Source organism: Pongo pygmaeus, chromosome 19, assembly GCF_028885625.2.
Source record: "Pongo pygmaeus isolate AG05252 chromosome 19, NHGRI_mPonPyg2-v2.0_pri, whole genome shotgun sequence".
NCBI lineage: Eukaryota > Metazoa > Chordata > Mammalia > Primates > Hominidae > Pongo > Pongo pygmaeus.
Window position 1 is genome coordinate 53804300 of NC_072392.2, and position 17294 is coordinate 53821593.

Sequence of the window (17294 nt, forward strand, 5' to 3'; positions counted from 1 at the left end):
AATCACCAAGGATCATCAGATAGCATATGGCTTAATCTTGCTCTATATACTAATCTCAAAATAGGACATACTCAAAGAGGTAAAACGAAGAAATAGAAATACTTTAGGTCTCCAACTTAGAAATCCTTATGTTTCTGGCAAGTAACATGCTTCTTTGCTCATGTTATATAAAAATAAAAAGCTTAGGCTGGGCACGGTGGCTCACGCCTGTAATTCCAGTACTTTGGGAGGCCGTGGTGGGTGGATCACTTGAGGTCAGGAGTTCGAGACCAGCCTGGCCAACATGGCAAAACCGTTTCTACCAAAAATACAAAACTTAGCCAGGCGTGGTGGTGCGTGCCTGTAATCCCAGCTATTCGGGAGGCTGGGGCAGAAGAATCACTTGAACCTGGGAGGCGGAGGTTGCAGTGAGCCGAGATCACACCACTGCACTCCAGCCTGGGCGACAGACCGAGACTCTGTCTCAAAAAATAAGTAAATAAATAAAAAATAATAAAATAAAAAGCTTTTAATTTATCTCCTGTGAAATAAGTCTCAAAATTAGTGGTAGACACAATTGCAGTAAACTAACTGCTCATGAACATTGGTAAAATAAAGAAGTTACCTCTCTGAAGTTCTTTTTTCCCCTGTCTCTATACTCTCTCTACTCTATGCTCTCACTCTGAGGATAGTCTCTGTCTGGCCATGAAGATTCTGAAAACATACTGATGTTTATATATTGGGCTAACACTTGATTACTGTTACTCTGCCTAAGCACCCTGACACCACAGAGGAAGGAAGATTGCTGGGTCACTATAACCCCTACGATGCAAACTTCACAATTAAGACTTGTTCTGGCCTGAGAAATAATTACCTGAATTCGAAGCCATTGGAATGGAAGGACTCAGGCCGGAATCACTACAACGAAGAAGAGGAATTTAAACTTAGGTCATATCAAACAAGGTGATTTCCAAAAGCCCCGGTGAGACTGGGTGCCATTTATCAGCTAGGTCACCTCGAAGAAGTGTAATGAGATGGACTGAACTGTGTTTTACAGATATCTTACTGTATTGAGCAAGAAAGAAAATCTGTTCTGAGGAAGAAAAATTCCTCAGATTTGTTAAGAAGAGCTTATAATCTAGAACACCACTAACACCACTCAAGGGGAAGGGATACAAACATGATTCTCCAGTGAAAATCTAGGTATGAAGAGAGAGTTGAAGTCATGGGTAGAAGGCTGGGGGAAAATACACTAATTTTAAAAAATAAGATCAAAGTAGTAAAGTATGATTCTAGGAGGTCAGTTGTTTCTCAAAACTGTCAGTATGGCACAGTTTCTGAGATGGACTGCTAAAATATTTCTGAATTCTTCTAGCTACTCAATTATTATTACTCTGCCATCTAGGGTGCCCAGAAATACATGTGAAGGCCAAGGCATCCCAGAAAGAATGCCTCCTTCACCCTGGAGTAATTACTCACATGTCAGCTTGCCGGCGGAGCCACTGCTGGCAAGCACTACTGTCCTGGATATACTGGAGAACTTCTGAGAGCATAGTGCGTTTAAGGCGCTCTTCCTCCCGTGTCTTCTTGAGGTGATCGTAGGTTCTGGCACCTGGGGGTATAAGAAAACACAATGACCAATGGGTGCAGCACACCAGCATGGCACATGTATACATATGTAACTAACCTGCACATTGTGCACATGTACCCTAAAACTTAAAGTATAATAATAATAAAAATAAATAAATAAATAAAAGAAAGAAAGAAAGAAAAAAAAAAGAAAACACAATGACCACGATGACAATGCAGCAGAACTGAAGGGCTTCCTAACTGACCAAGAAACTGGTTTTGGGTTTTGTTCTTAAAGTCTGTTCCCTTTGCGAAACTGCTTTTGCAATTATTTCTCCAAGACCCAAGTAGATTTTCCCTAGTCTGAAATCCTTTTCTTAATACTAAGTATTAAATATTAAATATTTGTATTCCTTTTCTATCTGTAAGAAATTTGGGAGAAAAAAACCAACAGAAAAATACAAAGAAAGTAAGAATTGCTCATATTTCCACTCTCAAAAAGTAACCAACTTTTACTATAGTCATATTTGCTTCCTGCTTTTTCTATTTTTATAAATTTTTTCAAAGTCACACAAGTGACTTTTAAGGAAAGCCTATGCCTTTCCTTAAAAAACAATCAGAATTACAAAAAGAGTTCTCTTTGACATGTAGTACCTCTTCTCCATATTTCTCAGAGGCAGCCAATATCAGGAAACCAAAATTAGTTATCAGAGTCTCTATATGCATCTTGCTAAACAGAAGAGCTGCGTGGTGTTTTCTACATGTAAACAAAGGATCACAGATTCCAAAATACTGCACCAGTGGGTTTCAAAATTCAAACTAGGTTCCACAGAGCCCCAGGATACCACAGGAGTATCTTAGAGGTTAATGTAAAGAGAAAGGGCACTGCCAGATACTGGCGGGTCCTGGGCTCTACACATAAATTGAACCATTAAAGTTCAACCAAAGTAATTCCACTTTTATCTTTTTTTTTTGAGACGGAGTTTCACTCTTGTTGCCCAGGCTGGAGTGCAATGGCGCGATCTTGGCTCACAGCAACCTCCACCTCCCGGGTTCAAACCATTCTCCTGCCTCAGCCTCCGGAGTAGCTGGGATTACAGGCACGCACCACCATGCCCAGCTAATTTTGTATTTTTAGCAGACACGGGGTTTCTCCATGTTGGTCAGGCTGGTCTTGAACTCTGGACCTCAGGTGATCAGCCCACCTCGGCCTCCCAAAGTGCTGGGATTAAAGGTGTGAGCCACCACACCCGGCCCACTTTTATCTTATTTGTAGATTGGGGCTCCACACAAAATTTAATTTCAAAAATGGTTTCCACTGTTAAAGAACCATCATACTAGGCTGAACTTACATCCATAAGGCTATGTTGCACCCACAGGGCTGTGTTAAGAAGCCAACTATTGCTGGGCGTGGTGGCTCACACCTGCAATCCCAGCACTTTGGGAGGCTGAGGTGGGCGGATCACCTGAGGTCAGGAGTTCGAGATCAGCCTGACCAACATGGAGAAACTCCCTCTCTACTAAAAATACAAAAAAAAAAATTAGCCGGGTATGGTGGCGCGTGACTGTAGTCCCAGCTACTCAGGAGGCTGAGGCAGGAGAATCACTTGAACCTAGAAGGCAGAGGTTGTGGTGAACCAAGATGGCACCACTGAACTCCAGCCTGTGCAACAGAGCCAGACTCCGTCTCAAAAAAAAAAAAAAAAAAAAAGAAGCCAACTATTTCTTATAGATAGTAGGTGACAGCTGTCAATAATCACAAAAACTTCAAATAGGAAGAAGGAGGGAATGCTAAAGATCATTTCAACAATGACAGCAAAACAACAGAAACTGCCATTTATTGAGGAATTATTGTGTGCCAGATACTGTGCTATGCTTATATGCAGTATCTCTAATTAAATCTTTACACTAACTCTAAAAACCTTAGAAAATTAAAACTTGAATAGAGGCCAGGTACAGTTGCTCACACCTGTAATCCCAGCACTCTGAGAGGCCAAGGTGGAAGGACTGCTTGAGGCCAGGAGTTTGAGACCAGCCTGGGCAACATAGCAAGACCCAGTCTCTACGGAAAAAAAAAAAAAGGAAAGAAAAATTTGGATAGAATCACATCGCAGAGCTGGCAAGCTGGAGAGCCAAAATTTATACTCAAGCTTTTTAAGTCTAGGCCCAAGCTCTTAACTACTATAATACACTATCTCTTATGACCTGGTTCTAGTGCTAACTAGCTAAACTAGCTCTGTAACCTCTTTATACCTTAATTTCTTCACTAAATGGAAGTAATGGTACTTTATAAGTTTGTCATGAGAATTCAGTGACTTGATCCAAGTGAAATGGTTAGCATAGAGACTGGTACATGGTAAATATCTGATAGATGTTAGCTGCTAATAATATAATTATTGTCACTACGCCAAGTAACTGGGATGCAAGCACCTGAAGCGAGTTGAAGCTTCATTATTTTATAAAAATTCTAAGACCATGTATCATTAAATTTGAAAAGGGTGACACACCTAAAATATAAAATTCCTTTTTTTTTTTGAAACAGAATCTCCCTCTGCCGCCCAGGCTGGAGTACAGTGGCATGATCTTGGCTCACTACAACCACTGCTTCTCAGGTTCAAGCGATTCTTGTGCCTCAGCCTCCCGAGTAGTTGGGATTAAACATGTGCACCACAACACCTGGCTAATTTTTTTATTTTTAATAGAGACAGGGTTTCACCATGTTGGTCAGGCTGGTCTCAAACTCCTGGACTCAAGTGACCCACCTGCCTTGGCCTCCCAAAGTGCTGGGATTACAGGTGTGAGCCACTGCACCCAGCCCAAGATTCTCTTTTTTTAAAGAGCCTCGGCAGAATCCTAAATCTAAAGCAGCACCTCTCTTTCCTTTGTCTCACAACTTTTATTTTACCAAAGATAATCTATATAAAGGTATTTATAGGGATTAAATAGTCAAAACTTTACTGGAAAGATTTAAAGCATTCTGGTAAAGGAAAACTTGTTTTTTTAAAAAAAATTCACAACAACTCAGAGACTTCCTCTGTGTGTTTGGAAGATACTTCCCCTCAGGTACGGTATGTAGCTGAAGCATACTTACTACAAAAATTGGTAATGCCTGCTGTCCTGTATTCTTGGAGCCTCTTGATTTCCCTTCGGAGTTCAAATTCCACTGTTTTCCCCAAAAGGAATAAAGGAAAAAATTACAAAAATAAAAGCAACATTAGTGAGCACTTTTGCTATTGAGCATTTTCATTAATTCTGCCTTATAAGACTAGGCAAGTTCATTTGGAGAATCTTACTTGTTGGTAACTTCTCATTAGAAATTTTACCCAAGAGCTGAGGAAATACTTCAGCTGTCTTCCAGCTGCTGTCTCCAGAGGCAGCAGCTGGAACGGTCTTCTAGAAAACTTAGTGAAATGGTTGAATTCATTTGTCTACAAAAGTAACAATTTTTTTTCTTTTTTTGAGACAGAGTCTCGCTCTGTCGCCCAGGCTGGAGTGCAATGGCATGATCTCGGCTCACTGCAACCTCCACCTCCCGGGTTCAAGCAATTCCCCCTGCCTCAGCGTCCTGAGTAGCTGGGATTACAGGCATCCACCACCACACCCGGCTAATTTTTGTATTTTTAGTAGAGATGGGGTTTTGCCATGTTGGCCAGGTTGGTCTCGAATTCCTGACCTCAGGTGATCCAGCCGCCTCAGCCTCCCAAAGTGCTGGCATTATAGGAATGAGCCACCGCACCGGGCAAAATATAATTTTTTTAACAACCAAGTTTCCCTGCTCTAACTATCTTCTGTTAAAAGTTCTACAAATCATTCTAATTTGGCTGCTTTTGAAACAGAGAATGAAGGAAGAACCTGGACAATCCATGGGGTGTAATTCTTTGGAGTGACACATAAACCAGGGGTGTGTCCCAAACTGGGACAGGAAGTAAAGGATCAGTCACCTGGTACAAACCACACAAAGAATGCTAACCAAACAAGGTGTTTGGTGAGGACAACCAACCTGGCTCAGATAAATGTCTGCAATGCTATGTAAGAAATATTTTCATGATGAGAATAAGGGCCTTAGTAGAGTACCTTCCCAGAACTAAACTTAGAGGCCACATACACAAATGTCATGATGAAAGGTACAGAATAAGCCAGAGTCCATATTATTTTAACAATCTAGGCCTTACTGCCATACCAACATATTGTTTTTTGTTTTGAAACAGGGTCTCACTCTGTCGCTCAGGCTGGAGTGCAGTGGTGTGATCTCAGCTCACCGCAACCTCCGCTACCCAGGTTCAAGCAATCCTCCCACCTCAGCCTCCAAAGTAGCTGAGACTACAGGTGTGCACTACCATGCCTGGCTAATTTTTGTATTTTTGTAGAGATGGAGTTTTACTATGTTGCCCAGATTGGTCTCGAACTCCTCGACTCAAGCAATCCTCTTGCCTCAGCCTCCCAAAGTGCTGGGATTACAGGTGTGAGCCACCACGCCCAGCCTCATAACAACTTTTAATTTTTTATAGTGAAAAATCAAATGGTAACTAGGTAGAGCTCTCACAGAAATACCACAGAAAGGCAAGAGATCGATGGAAGTACTATCTCCACAAGCTATCCATCTCTGTCTTCATTTTTAAAACTACTTTTAATACTAAAATATTTATGAACAAAATAAAATGATGTCTGGGATTTGCTTCAGAATAATCCAGTTGAGGGCAGGAGGGAAGAGTGAGTGGTAAAGATGAAACCAGACTGGCCATGTGTTGAAAACTGCTGAAGCTGGATGATATACACACGGGAGTTCATCATATTATTATCTCTACTTTTATATATATTTGAAAGTTCCCATGATACAAAGTAGGGAGAAAAACTACTAAATTATTGTTTATCTGGGGCAATGGGGGAAGTCATTAGGGCTGTTTAACCTCTCTTCTGCCACCCCCACAGTCCCAAATTTGTCTCATGGTAATAAAGGGGAACAAAGAGAGAAATATCCATTTATTTATTTATAGAACTTCACATAAAACACATCATTATCTCTCCTATTTATATAAATATACACACACAAATACTGCTCAAGGCTCAAAAACCACCTACATGCATGGCTTTCAATGAATTTGTCATGTTCCATTGGCCCCACAATTCTTGCAAATCGCCTCATTGTTTCATACAGGTCCTGGACCTCCTTGGGATACCGCCGTTCCATTACTACAGAGAAAATAAAACATAAATGTGTCATGGGAAATGTAAGGATCCCTGAGTTTTCAGCACTTTTTTTTTTTACAATTAGTAAAATGGAAGAACATTATTCATAACCTCACATGACTAACTTATCCATGACAGGAAGCAAACAGGAAAGCCAAGAATGCAAAACACTAATCATAATGACAGCACCATAGCAACTATCCCACAGGGATGTTGTTATCACTGGAGATCGTCTCCACCACTGGAGATCATCTCCCACATCTACTGTCTTTTTTTTTTGAGATGGAGTCTTGCTCTGTCTCCCAGGCTGGAGTGCACTGGCGCGATCTCAGCACACTGCAACCTCCATCTCCTGGATTCAAGCAATTCTCCTACCTCAACCTCCCAAAGTAGCTGGGATTACAGGCGCCCGCCACTATGCCCAGCTAATTTTTGAATTTTTAGTGGAGATGGAGTTTCACCACATTGGCCAGGCTGGTCTTGAACTCTTGACCTCAGGTGATCCACCCGCCTCGGCCTCCCAAAGTGCTGGGATTACATGTATGAGCCACCGCGCCCAGCCACCTCACTGTTTTGTTTTGTTTTTTTTTTTTTGAGATGGAGTCTTGCTCTGTGGCCCAGGCTGGAGTGCAGTGGTGTGATCTCAGCTCACTGCAACCTCTGCCTCCCCAGGTTCAAGCAATTTTCCTGTCTCAGCCTCCCAAGTAGCTGGGATTACAGGCACGCCGCCATGCTCGGCTAATTTTTTGTATTTTAGTAGAGACGGGGTTTCACCATGTTGGCCAGGCTGGTCTTGAACTACTGAGCTCAGGCAATCTGCCCGCCTCGGCCTCCCAAAGTGCTAGGATTACAGGTGTGAGCCACTGCGCCCAATCACCTCACTGTCTTTTAAACTACACAGGGGCAGGAACTGCTGGCAGTAATGGATGAGACAGTTAAAGGCAGATCTTACATTCTTAGGAAGAATTATGGCCAGAATTTATGGTATTAACTCCCACAGGAAAACGAAGCTACAGACAAAATAATCCATCCAGAAGATTTCCCATTAGCTGAGAAAAAGTGTGATTTCTTGCATGTCCCACCTACACATCCTCAAGCAAGGTATTTTTTTCATCCTTCATATGGGTCATTTTGCCTTTCTCCAAACTAAATTAACTACTACAACTTAATTTACTGCTAATGAAGTTTTATTTGACAACTGTCATGCAAATATCATGCAGAGACACCAGAGCAGCAACTCTGGGGATCACTACTGACCAAACAACTAATCCAAAGATGTATCTGCAAAGAAGATGGAGAGTAAAACTGACTAACAATAACTGGTAGATTGGAGCAGTCAGGAACTCTCGAGCTGCTACTTGGGTCGTTTCAATCAGTAATTTGGTTAGTTCTATCTACTCTTGGACTAAAGATACAGACTTTCATTTAGGACAGCTATTTTTTTTTCCTAGCTTACTTTTTTATTTTTTTATTTTTTATTTTTTTTGACACAGAGTCTCGCTGTGTCGCCCAGGCTGGAGTGCAGTGGCACGATCTCGGCTCACTGCAACCTCCGCCTCCCAACCTTCAAGCGATTCTCCTGCCTCAGCCTCCCGAGTAGTTGGGACTACAGGCGTGCACCACCACGCCTGGCTAATTTTTTTATTTTTTAGTAGAGACGGGGCTTCACCATGTTGACCAGGATGATCTCGATCTCCTGACATCGTGATCCGCCCGCCTCAAGCCTCCCAAAGTGCTGGGACTACAGGCGTGAGCCACTGCGCCTGGCCTTTCTATTTTTTAGTTTTGAGACAGGGTCTCACTCTGTTTCCCAGGCTGGAGTGCAGTGGCACAATCACAGTTCACTGTAGCCTCAACATCCCAGGCTCAAGAGATTCTCTCACCTTAGCCTCCCAAATACCTGGGACTACAGCCACATGCCACCATGCTTGGCTTTTTTATACAGAGATGGGGTCTCTCTATGTTGCCCAGGCTGGTCTTTAACTCCTAGGGTCAAAATCATTCCTCCCATCTCAGCCTCCCAAAGTGCTGGGAGCCACCACGCCCAGCCTATGACAGCTATTTAAATTAAGTCCTCTTTTTAGGTGAATCTCTTCTCTTGCAGGAGACATTCTTATCCAAAAATTCTAGAAGCTGATTTAAGGAGCAGCCATAGATCATTTTAAAAAAACAAACCAACAACAACAAAAAACAAAGCAGAAGAAAATGGAGTAAAATTTTTAAATTTGAAGAAAAAAAAACCCTGCCTACCATATTAAGGTCAATCATATATTCAGTATAATGGCAACTGAAAACCTCTGAAACCACACTGCACACGCTACTTCTACACTCTCAGAAGCAACAGAGCTTCCCCTCAGCCCTCTATTTGAAAAAATATGGATAATAGAATAATGAAGCCAAACTGACCTCTATCAGTTGAAAGAAGAATTTATCTAAGAGTCAATGTCTACAAGGAGTAAAGATCAAAAATTAACTGACATATTATGGAAAACCCGGGAATTCAGATAGAGAACCTACTACTGTGGCTACTAGAACATGACCAATAATTCTGATCCTGAATTATTTCTACAAATCCACAGGTCTTGATAAGGATGAGGTTCACTAGGGAATCTCATACACTGCTAGAAGAAACAGAATTTAATACAACCATCTTTTGGAAAGCAACTTGGCAGCAGGCATAAGTAATTTTTAGTGGTCATAATTTTAGATGTATTAATCCCACTTCTAAAAATCTACCTTTAAAAAAATCCTAAATAATGACAAAGCTTTATTCACAAGTTCATCATAGCATTATTTATGTAATGATTAAAAGAACTGAAAACAAGCTAAATACCTAAAGAGAGAAGTTAAGCATATAATTATATCTCTTATATGTATATATACAACATATTCAACTAATAAAGTACATATTATGTAACCTATAAAAACTGATATCCTCAAAACACTACAGTAACTTGAAAAATATGTAACATAAAGTAAAAAAAGGAAATAAGGCCAGCATGGTGGCTCACATCCATAATCCCAGCACTCTGGGAGGCCGAGGTGGGCAGACTGCTTGAGTCCAAGGAGCTCAAGACCAGCCTGGACAACACGGCAGAACGCCATCTCTACTAAAAATACAAAAAATTAGCTGGGCATGGTGGCACATGCCTATAATCCCAGCTACTTGGGAGGCTGAGGTGGGAGAATCACCTGAGCCTGGGAGGCGGAGACTGCAGTGAGCTGAGCCACTGCACTCCAAGCCTGGACAACTGGAGTGAGGCCCTGTCTCAAAAAATAAATAAATAATAAAGGACCTAAAATGTAACATACTTATGATCATGGCTATATTTTTTTTAAAAATATAGATTTTCTGTTGCCCAGGCTGGAGTGCAGTGACATGATTATAGCTCACTGCAGCCTTGAACTCCTGGGCTCAAGCGATCTGCTGCCTCAGCCTCCCAAGTAGCTGGGATTATAGGCGCAAGCCACCATGCCTGGCTAGATATTTATTTAGACTAAAAAGACACTCAACCTTGTTGACTGAACCCTACGATGCTATGTATTATTAAATAAATACCCCTACAAGAATCTATCAACTGGGATGTTTTACAATAACCATTAAGTTATTGTACAAACCTAACCATTAGGTTATTCTTTACAAAAAAAAAATAATGTGACACACAACTATTACAAATATTTTCATATAAACATTGTGATTGTTATTATGACATCATCCTTCTTAGTTGTGGAAGCCTCTATGTTGTGGAAGAAGAAAAAGTACAGGGAATTTTTCTGCCCTGCTTAGGTATCTCTGATATTTAAAATAATAAAGGCCAGGCACGATAGCTCGAGCCTGTAATAAGGAGGCTGAGGTGGGAGGATCACTCGCACCCAGGAGTTCAAGGCTGCAGCAAGATACCATCACGCCACCGCACTCCATCCTGGGCAATAGTGCAAGACCCTGTCTCTTAAAAAACAAACAACAACAAAAAACCACAGTAAGGTCAAAGGTGGCATTTATTTTAAAAATCACTATATGTATTTTTATCACCGTCATACAATATTAAATATCATCTATTTTGTCTGTCTACAACCATCCAAAATAAAGATCACTTTCTTTTATCTAAAATATTTTTACAACCTGAAGATTAAGGTTATGTTATGCTTAACACATAGTTGCAAAACATGACTCTATCCAGAAAATTATTCATTAATATTCACACTGTAATTACTATACAAATTTTTAAAAAAGAATTTTACTACAAGTTTTGTTGACTACAAATTAATACATTTATTTATTTGCTTGTTTATTTATTTATTTTTGAGACCAGGTCTCGCTCTGTCACCCAGGCTGGAGTGCACTGGCGTGATCTCGGCTCACTGCAACCTTCACCTCGTGGGTTCAAGTGATTCTCCTGCCTCAGCCTCCCGAGTAGCTGAGATTGCAGGTGCATGCCACCACGCCTGGCTAATCTTTTTTTTTGTATTTTTAGTAGAGATGGGGTTTCACCATGTTAGCCAGGATGGTCTTGATCTCCTGACCTCGTGATCCGCCCACCTCAGCCTCCCAAAGTGCTGGGATTACAGGCAAGAGCCACCGCGCCTGGCCCCAAATTAATACTTTTAAACTCTTACTATGGATCAGAATCGCCCTGAAGACTTTTTAAAAATGCAGATGCTGTGTCTCCAACCCCAGAGATTCTTACTTTATTAGTCTGGGGTGACAGCCAGGCTAATATGCAACTTGGATTAACAACTACAATACATGATTTATTTAAAATTATTCAATAATATTGGGAAAAAATTGTAAAATAAAGAAAACTGCTAATACTTACATTGAAACTTTCTAAGGTTGATTAATCCATGGTCTCTTATAATTCTAGAATGAAAAGCCACAATAATTTGTGCATTAGAATTATTTTCACATTTACTAATGCTTTACACATATAGCTGTCATCAGACATCTTAAACATGCTGAGGTGGAATACAATACAGAGGTCCAAAGAAGTCACTCCCACAAACTTCTGCAGGTCAGTGAATCACTAACACAATTTTAGACTCTCAGGCATCATGGGTTTTTCCTCTTGTTGGGCATAGTAGACTCTCCATGACTATTTGCTGAACGAATGAATGAATCAATAACCACTCACAAATGCTGAAAAACACTTGTCTGTCACTTAAGATGAAACCGAAAGGAATCTCTGTCCATGTCATAAAGTTAATCTATTCAGCTTGTGGAAATAATTGAGAACAGCCATTTTAGAGAAATCTGCTAAAGGGCACCATGATCACATATTCAACATTTACAACTGTGCATTCACACAACACTGGCGGTACTAGAAATAAATATTGTGCATGTTTAATGAAAGGGCATTATAAAACAAAAGATTTGATAGCAACATCAACAACTGAGTTCTACAGTACTCTCTAGCTCGAATTGTGTTTTAAGCAAAAGAGAATTTAAACCAGGCAAAGTTATGTGTCTTGAATCTGATTTATACCAGAGGTATTCATAACTAGCAATGAAGCTTCTCATAGGAGCAACTGGGTATGCTTCTTCAGCATTTCATGGAAGCTAACTCCAGACTTGCAGAAAGTAAGTTTTACTTTAGATCAGGAGTTCCCAACCCCTGGGCCATGGACCAGTTAGGAACCAGGCTGCACAGCAGGTGAGCAGCTTTACCGCCTGAGCTCTGCCTCCTGTCAGAGGAGCGGCAGCATTAGATTCTCACAGGAGCGCGATCCCTATTGTGAACTGCTCACGTGAAGGATCTAGGATGTGTGCTCCTTATGAGAATCTAACCAATACCTGATGATCTGAGGTGGAACAGTTTCATCCCAAAACCATTCCTGCCCCCAGCCATCCATGGAAAAACTGTCTTCCATGAAACCACTCCCTGATGCCAAAAAGGTTGAGGACTGCTGCTTTAGATCACGTCTTAGTTCCTCCAGAGTGAATCTCAAGTCCCTTTTTTTTCTTTTACTTTTTTTTTTAAGAGATGGGGTTTTCCTATGTTGCCCAGACTGGCCTTGAACTCCTAGGCTCAAGTCATCCTCTCACTTTAGCCTCCCAAGTAGCTAGGACTAGAGGTTCATGCTACCACACCTGGCTTCTCTCCTTTTTATTGCTGAGATATCACTGTGTCTACAGTTAGTAACACCACAGTAAATACATGCCTACACATACATACACACACATGCACACTTATACGCTCTGCATACTCTTCTCTGAAACCAACAGGGGTCTGAGATCCATAATTTCTAAGTCTGAATGTATACTTTTTGATATGTTGCAAAGAGAGGAATAACCAGTATGCCTGAAACTTGTTCAGAATTCCTTTGAAATCCTTTTAGATGAAAGACTTCTCATTAAAAAATGAACAGTTAGAATGAGACCACTAAAAAAGCACAATAGGGCTGGGGGCAGTGGCTCATGCCTGTAATCCCAGCACTTTGGGAGGCTGAGGTGGGCGGATCACCTGAGGCCAGGAGTTTGAGACCAGCCTGGCCAACGTGGCGAAACTGTGTCTCTACTAAAAATAAAAAATTAGCCGGGCATCATGGCACATGCCTGTAGTCCCAGCTACTTGGGAGGCTGAGGCACGATAATTGCTTGAACTCAGGAGGCAGATGCTGCAGTGAGCTGAGATCATGCTACACTCCAGCCTGGGTGACAGAGCAAGACTGTCTCAAAAATAATAATAATAAAATAAAAAATAATAATAAAATAAAAAATAAAAATAAAATAAAAAAGCCTAACAGGCCAAGTGCAGTGGCTCACACCTCTAATTCCAGCACTCTGGGAGGCCAAGGCAGTAGGATGCCTTGAGTCTAGGAGTTCAGGACCAGCCCAGGCAACATTGTGAGACCCCATCTCAAAAAAAAAAAAAAAAAAAAAAAGGTTTTTTTTCTTTTTTGAGACAGGGTCTCACCCTGTCGCCCAGGCTGGAGTGCAGTGGTGTGATCTTGGCTCACTGCAACCTCCGCCTCCCAGGTTCAAGCAATTCTCCTGCCTCAGCCTCCCGAGTAGCTTGGACTGCAGGCATGCACCACCACCCCCAGCTAATTTTTGTATTTTTAGTAGAGACAGGGTTTCACCATGTTGGCCAGGCTGGTCTTGAACTCCTGACCTCAGGTGATCCATCAGCCTCGGCCTCCCAAAGTGCTGGGATTACAGGTGTGAGCCACCGCGCCCGGCCTAAAAAAAGAAAAAAGGTTTTAAAATTAGCAAAGTGTGGTGGTGTGCACCTGTAGTCCTAACTACTTGGGAGGCTGAGGTGGGAGAATTGTTTGAGCCCAGGCGTTGGAGACTGCAGTGAGCCATGATAGTGCCACTGCACTCCAGCCTGGGTGACAGAGTAAGTGTGAGACTGTCTCTTATTTAACAAAAAAAAAGGTTGAACACAGTGGCTCATGCCTGTAATCCCAGCACTTTGGGAGGCAGAGGGGGATGGATCACTTAAGGTGGGGAGTTCGAGACCAGCCTGGACAACATGGCAAAACTTCATCTCTATTAAAAATGCAAATTAGCCAGGCGTGGTGGTGCACACCTATAGTCCCAGCCACCTGGGAGGCTGAGGCAGGAGAATCACATGAACCCAGGAGGCAGAGCTTGCAGTGAGCTGAGATCACGCCACTGCACTCCAGCCTGGGTGACAGAACAAGACTCCATCTCAAAAAAAAAAAAGAGAGAAAAGCAAAGAATGATTCACAAATATTAAAAAAAAAAAAAGTGTAACAATAATGTCTTGATGCCTTTATTTTATCTTGTTCTTTTACTTCAAAGAGCTTAAAACAGTGTACCCATATCATTCATTGTTCATCATAACATCAATAAAGGATAAGGACAGAGGATATAAAAATAACACAGGAATTACTATCCTCAATTGAGAGAAGGAAAAATTGAGGTCTAAGGAGGGTAAGAGTCTTCTCCAAGGTCAAAAGATGAGTCACAAGTGGAGCATTCTCTCATGGACTATATGTGGTCAATCACTCAAAGCTGAGGCCAGGCACAGTGGCTCATGCCTGCAATCCTAACACTTTGGGAGCTGAGGAGGGAGGATCACTTAAGTCCAGGAGTTTGAGACCAGCCTGGCCAACATAGCAAAACCCCGTATCTACAAAAAATACAAAAAATTAGCCAGGCATGGTGGCGCACTGCTGTAGTCCCACATGCTCAGGAGGCTGAGGTGGGAGAATCGATTGAGCCTGAGAGGTTGAGGCTGCAGTGAGCCATGATTGTGCCGCTGCTCTCCAGCCTGGGCAACAGAGTGAGACCTTGTCTCTCTCACAGACAGACACACAGACACACAGACAGACACACAGACACAAAACAATAATCCAAAGCTGAAAGGAGGCCAGGATGGTTTTTTATACTTACTTTTTTCGTCTTTGTCTCTCCTTTAACCTGGAATGATAGATATCTACCACAGCCATCTTCAGAGCTACAAATAAATTCATACATATACTATATATACACATCATATATATATAATATAATATAAATAAATAAAACCAAGACAAAAAGAAATCTTTTACCCAAACTTTGAACCTCATATTGCTAATTACTCCACAATCGCTAGTCTAGAAAACATAAAAATATTCCAGCATAATGAATTTCTCTATCAGTAAGTTATTTTTCCCCTATTTATATATCTTATGGCATTACTCAGATTATAATTTCTGCTTTCTGCAGTCAGAAAAATGAATAAGATCATGTCCTTTGCCAGGACATGAATGGAGCTAGAGGCCATTATCCTTAGCAAACTAACACAGGAACAGAAAACCAAATACCACATGTTCTCACTTATAAGCGGGAGCTAAATGATGAGAACACATGGACACACAGAGGGGAACAACACACACTAGGGCCTATCAGACGGTGGAGGGTGGGAGGAGGGAGAGGATCAGGAAAAATCACTAATGGGTACTAGGCTTAATACCTGGATGATGCAATAATCTGTATAACAAACCCTATGACACAAGTTTACCTACGCAATATACCTGCATATGTACCCCTGAATTTAAAATAAAAGTTAAAAAAATTCTCCTTTCTATTAAATACCTTTTTTGGACATGGTTATGTATCTATTACTATATATAGTGAATATCTGATCTTTGGTAATACATGGGCTAGAAATTGCATCAGAGTACTCATAAGAATGAATATTGGGCTGGACGTGGTGGTTCACACCTGTAATCCCAGCACTTTGGGAGGCTGAGACAGGCGAATCACCTGAGGTCAGGAGTTCAAGACCAGCCGGGCCAACATGGTGAAACCCCATCTCTATAAAAATACAAAAATTAGCCAGGCATGATAGCAGTTACCTTGTAATCCCAGCTACTCGGGAGGCTGAGGTGGGAGAATCGCTCAAAGCCAGGAGGTGAGGTTGCAGTGAGCCGAGATCATGCCACTACACTCCAGCCTGGGGCAACAGAGTGAGACTCGCCTCAAAAAAAAAAAAGAATTAATGTTGGTTGGGCACAGTGGCTCACACCTGTAATCCCAGCACTTTGTAAGACTGAAGTGGATGGATCACTTGAGGTCAGGAGTTCAAGATCAGCCTGGCCGATATAGTGAAACCCTGTCTTTACTAAAAATACAAATATTGGCTGGGCGTGGTGGCAAGTGCCTGCAGTCCTGGCTACTTGGGAGGCTGAGGCAGGACAATTGCTTGAACCTGGGAAGCAGAGGTTGCAGTGAGCCGAGATGGCGCCACTACATTCCAGCCGGGGCGTTGCTGCAAGACTCCGTCTCAAAAAAAAAAAAAAAGAATGAATATTGATCGTGGTCATAACTGCACAGAAGAAAGAGACAATGTCAAGGCAAGACTAACGTGAATAAAGGTACAGTGTAGACGTTTTCCCAGAGTAGGAGTTTTCAGCTGGGGAGCAGCAACTGTTTAGAGTGTAGAGTTTTGCATTCTGTAGTGAAAAGTTCCATCAAGTACCCTAACCAGTGTAAAAGCCCTGCTTGATTTCCTGGGACCCAATCCTTTCCTGGCTTCAGTCTCATGTTAAAGACACAGGGAATAAGGAGGAAAGAGGCTGTAAATAGTTAAAGTTTTAATCAGTGTAATAGTTCTGGTTCTTTCTTTCCCTAGCCACTCTTTCCATCTTCAGAGTTCCAAAGGTTCTGTTCTAATTTCTTTTGACCCCTCATCTTAGTCCTATAAATTCCTCTACATCTATGGGTCCAATTACCATCAAAATGCATAATTTCAAACTTGATATCCATTTTAAACTCCAGTTCCTACTGCATATAATTTACTCACATGCCCTTCAGTTGCAAACTTATATTCTACCCCTTTCCTATCCTCTAAAACTCCTATGTGGGATAACTGTATCACAGTAAAGATAGCTGTCCAAGACAGAACTCAATCTGGATTCTCCCTCCTTCTCCTCCATAGTTGATGAGTCTTAGCCACACGGCACTTAACACTTACATCTCTCAAATTCATTCCTTCATCCCTAATCCTATTCCCTAGCTCAGGCATCTTGTCTCTCCTGTCATCTTCATGCTATCTTGTAGGAGAGGCATCATTACTCACTTATTGACTCCATTCTTGCCTTACTCT

At 41.6% G+C, this 17294-nt stretch overlaps 1 protein-coding gene across 16 annotated transcripts in view; it reads right to left on the reverse strand.

Annotated features, from left to right (window-relative positions):
• TADA2A (transcriptional adaptor 2A) overlaps nt 1-17294 on the reverse strand; it is a 75047-nt gene that overhangs the window by 8391 nt on the left and 49362 nt on the right. For all 16 annotated transcript variants that reach the window (XR_010124524.1, XM_063655512.1, XM_054456884.2 and 13 more), the window contains 6 exons: nt 15098-15161; nt 11553-11596; nt 6628-6738; nt 4640-4711; nt 1459-1591; nt 854-897 (listed from right to left, as the gene is read on the reverse strand). Coding sequence is in view for 15 of the 16 variants with exons in the window: in XM_063655512.1 (XP_063511582.1) it covers nt 854-897; nt 1459-1591; nt 4640-4711; nt 6628-6738; nt 11553-11596; nt 15098-15161 (468 nt within the window). In the remaining variant the exon portion in view is untranslated. The remainder of the gene's footprint in view (nt 1-853; nt 898-1458; nt 1592-4639; nt 4712-6627; nt 6739-11552; nt 11597-15097; nt 15162-17294) is intronic.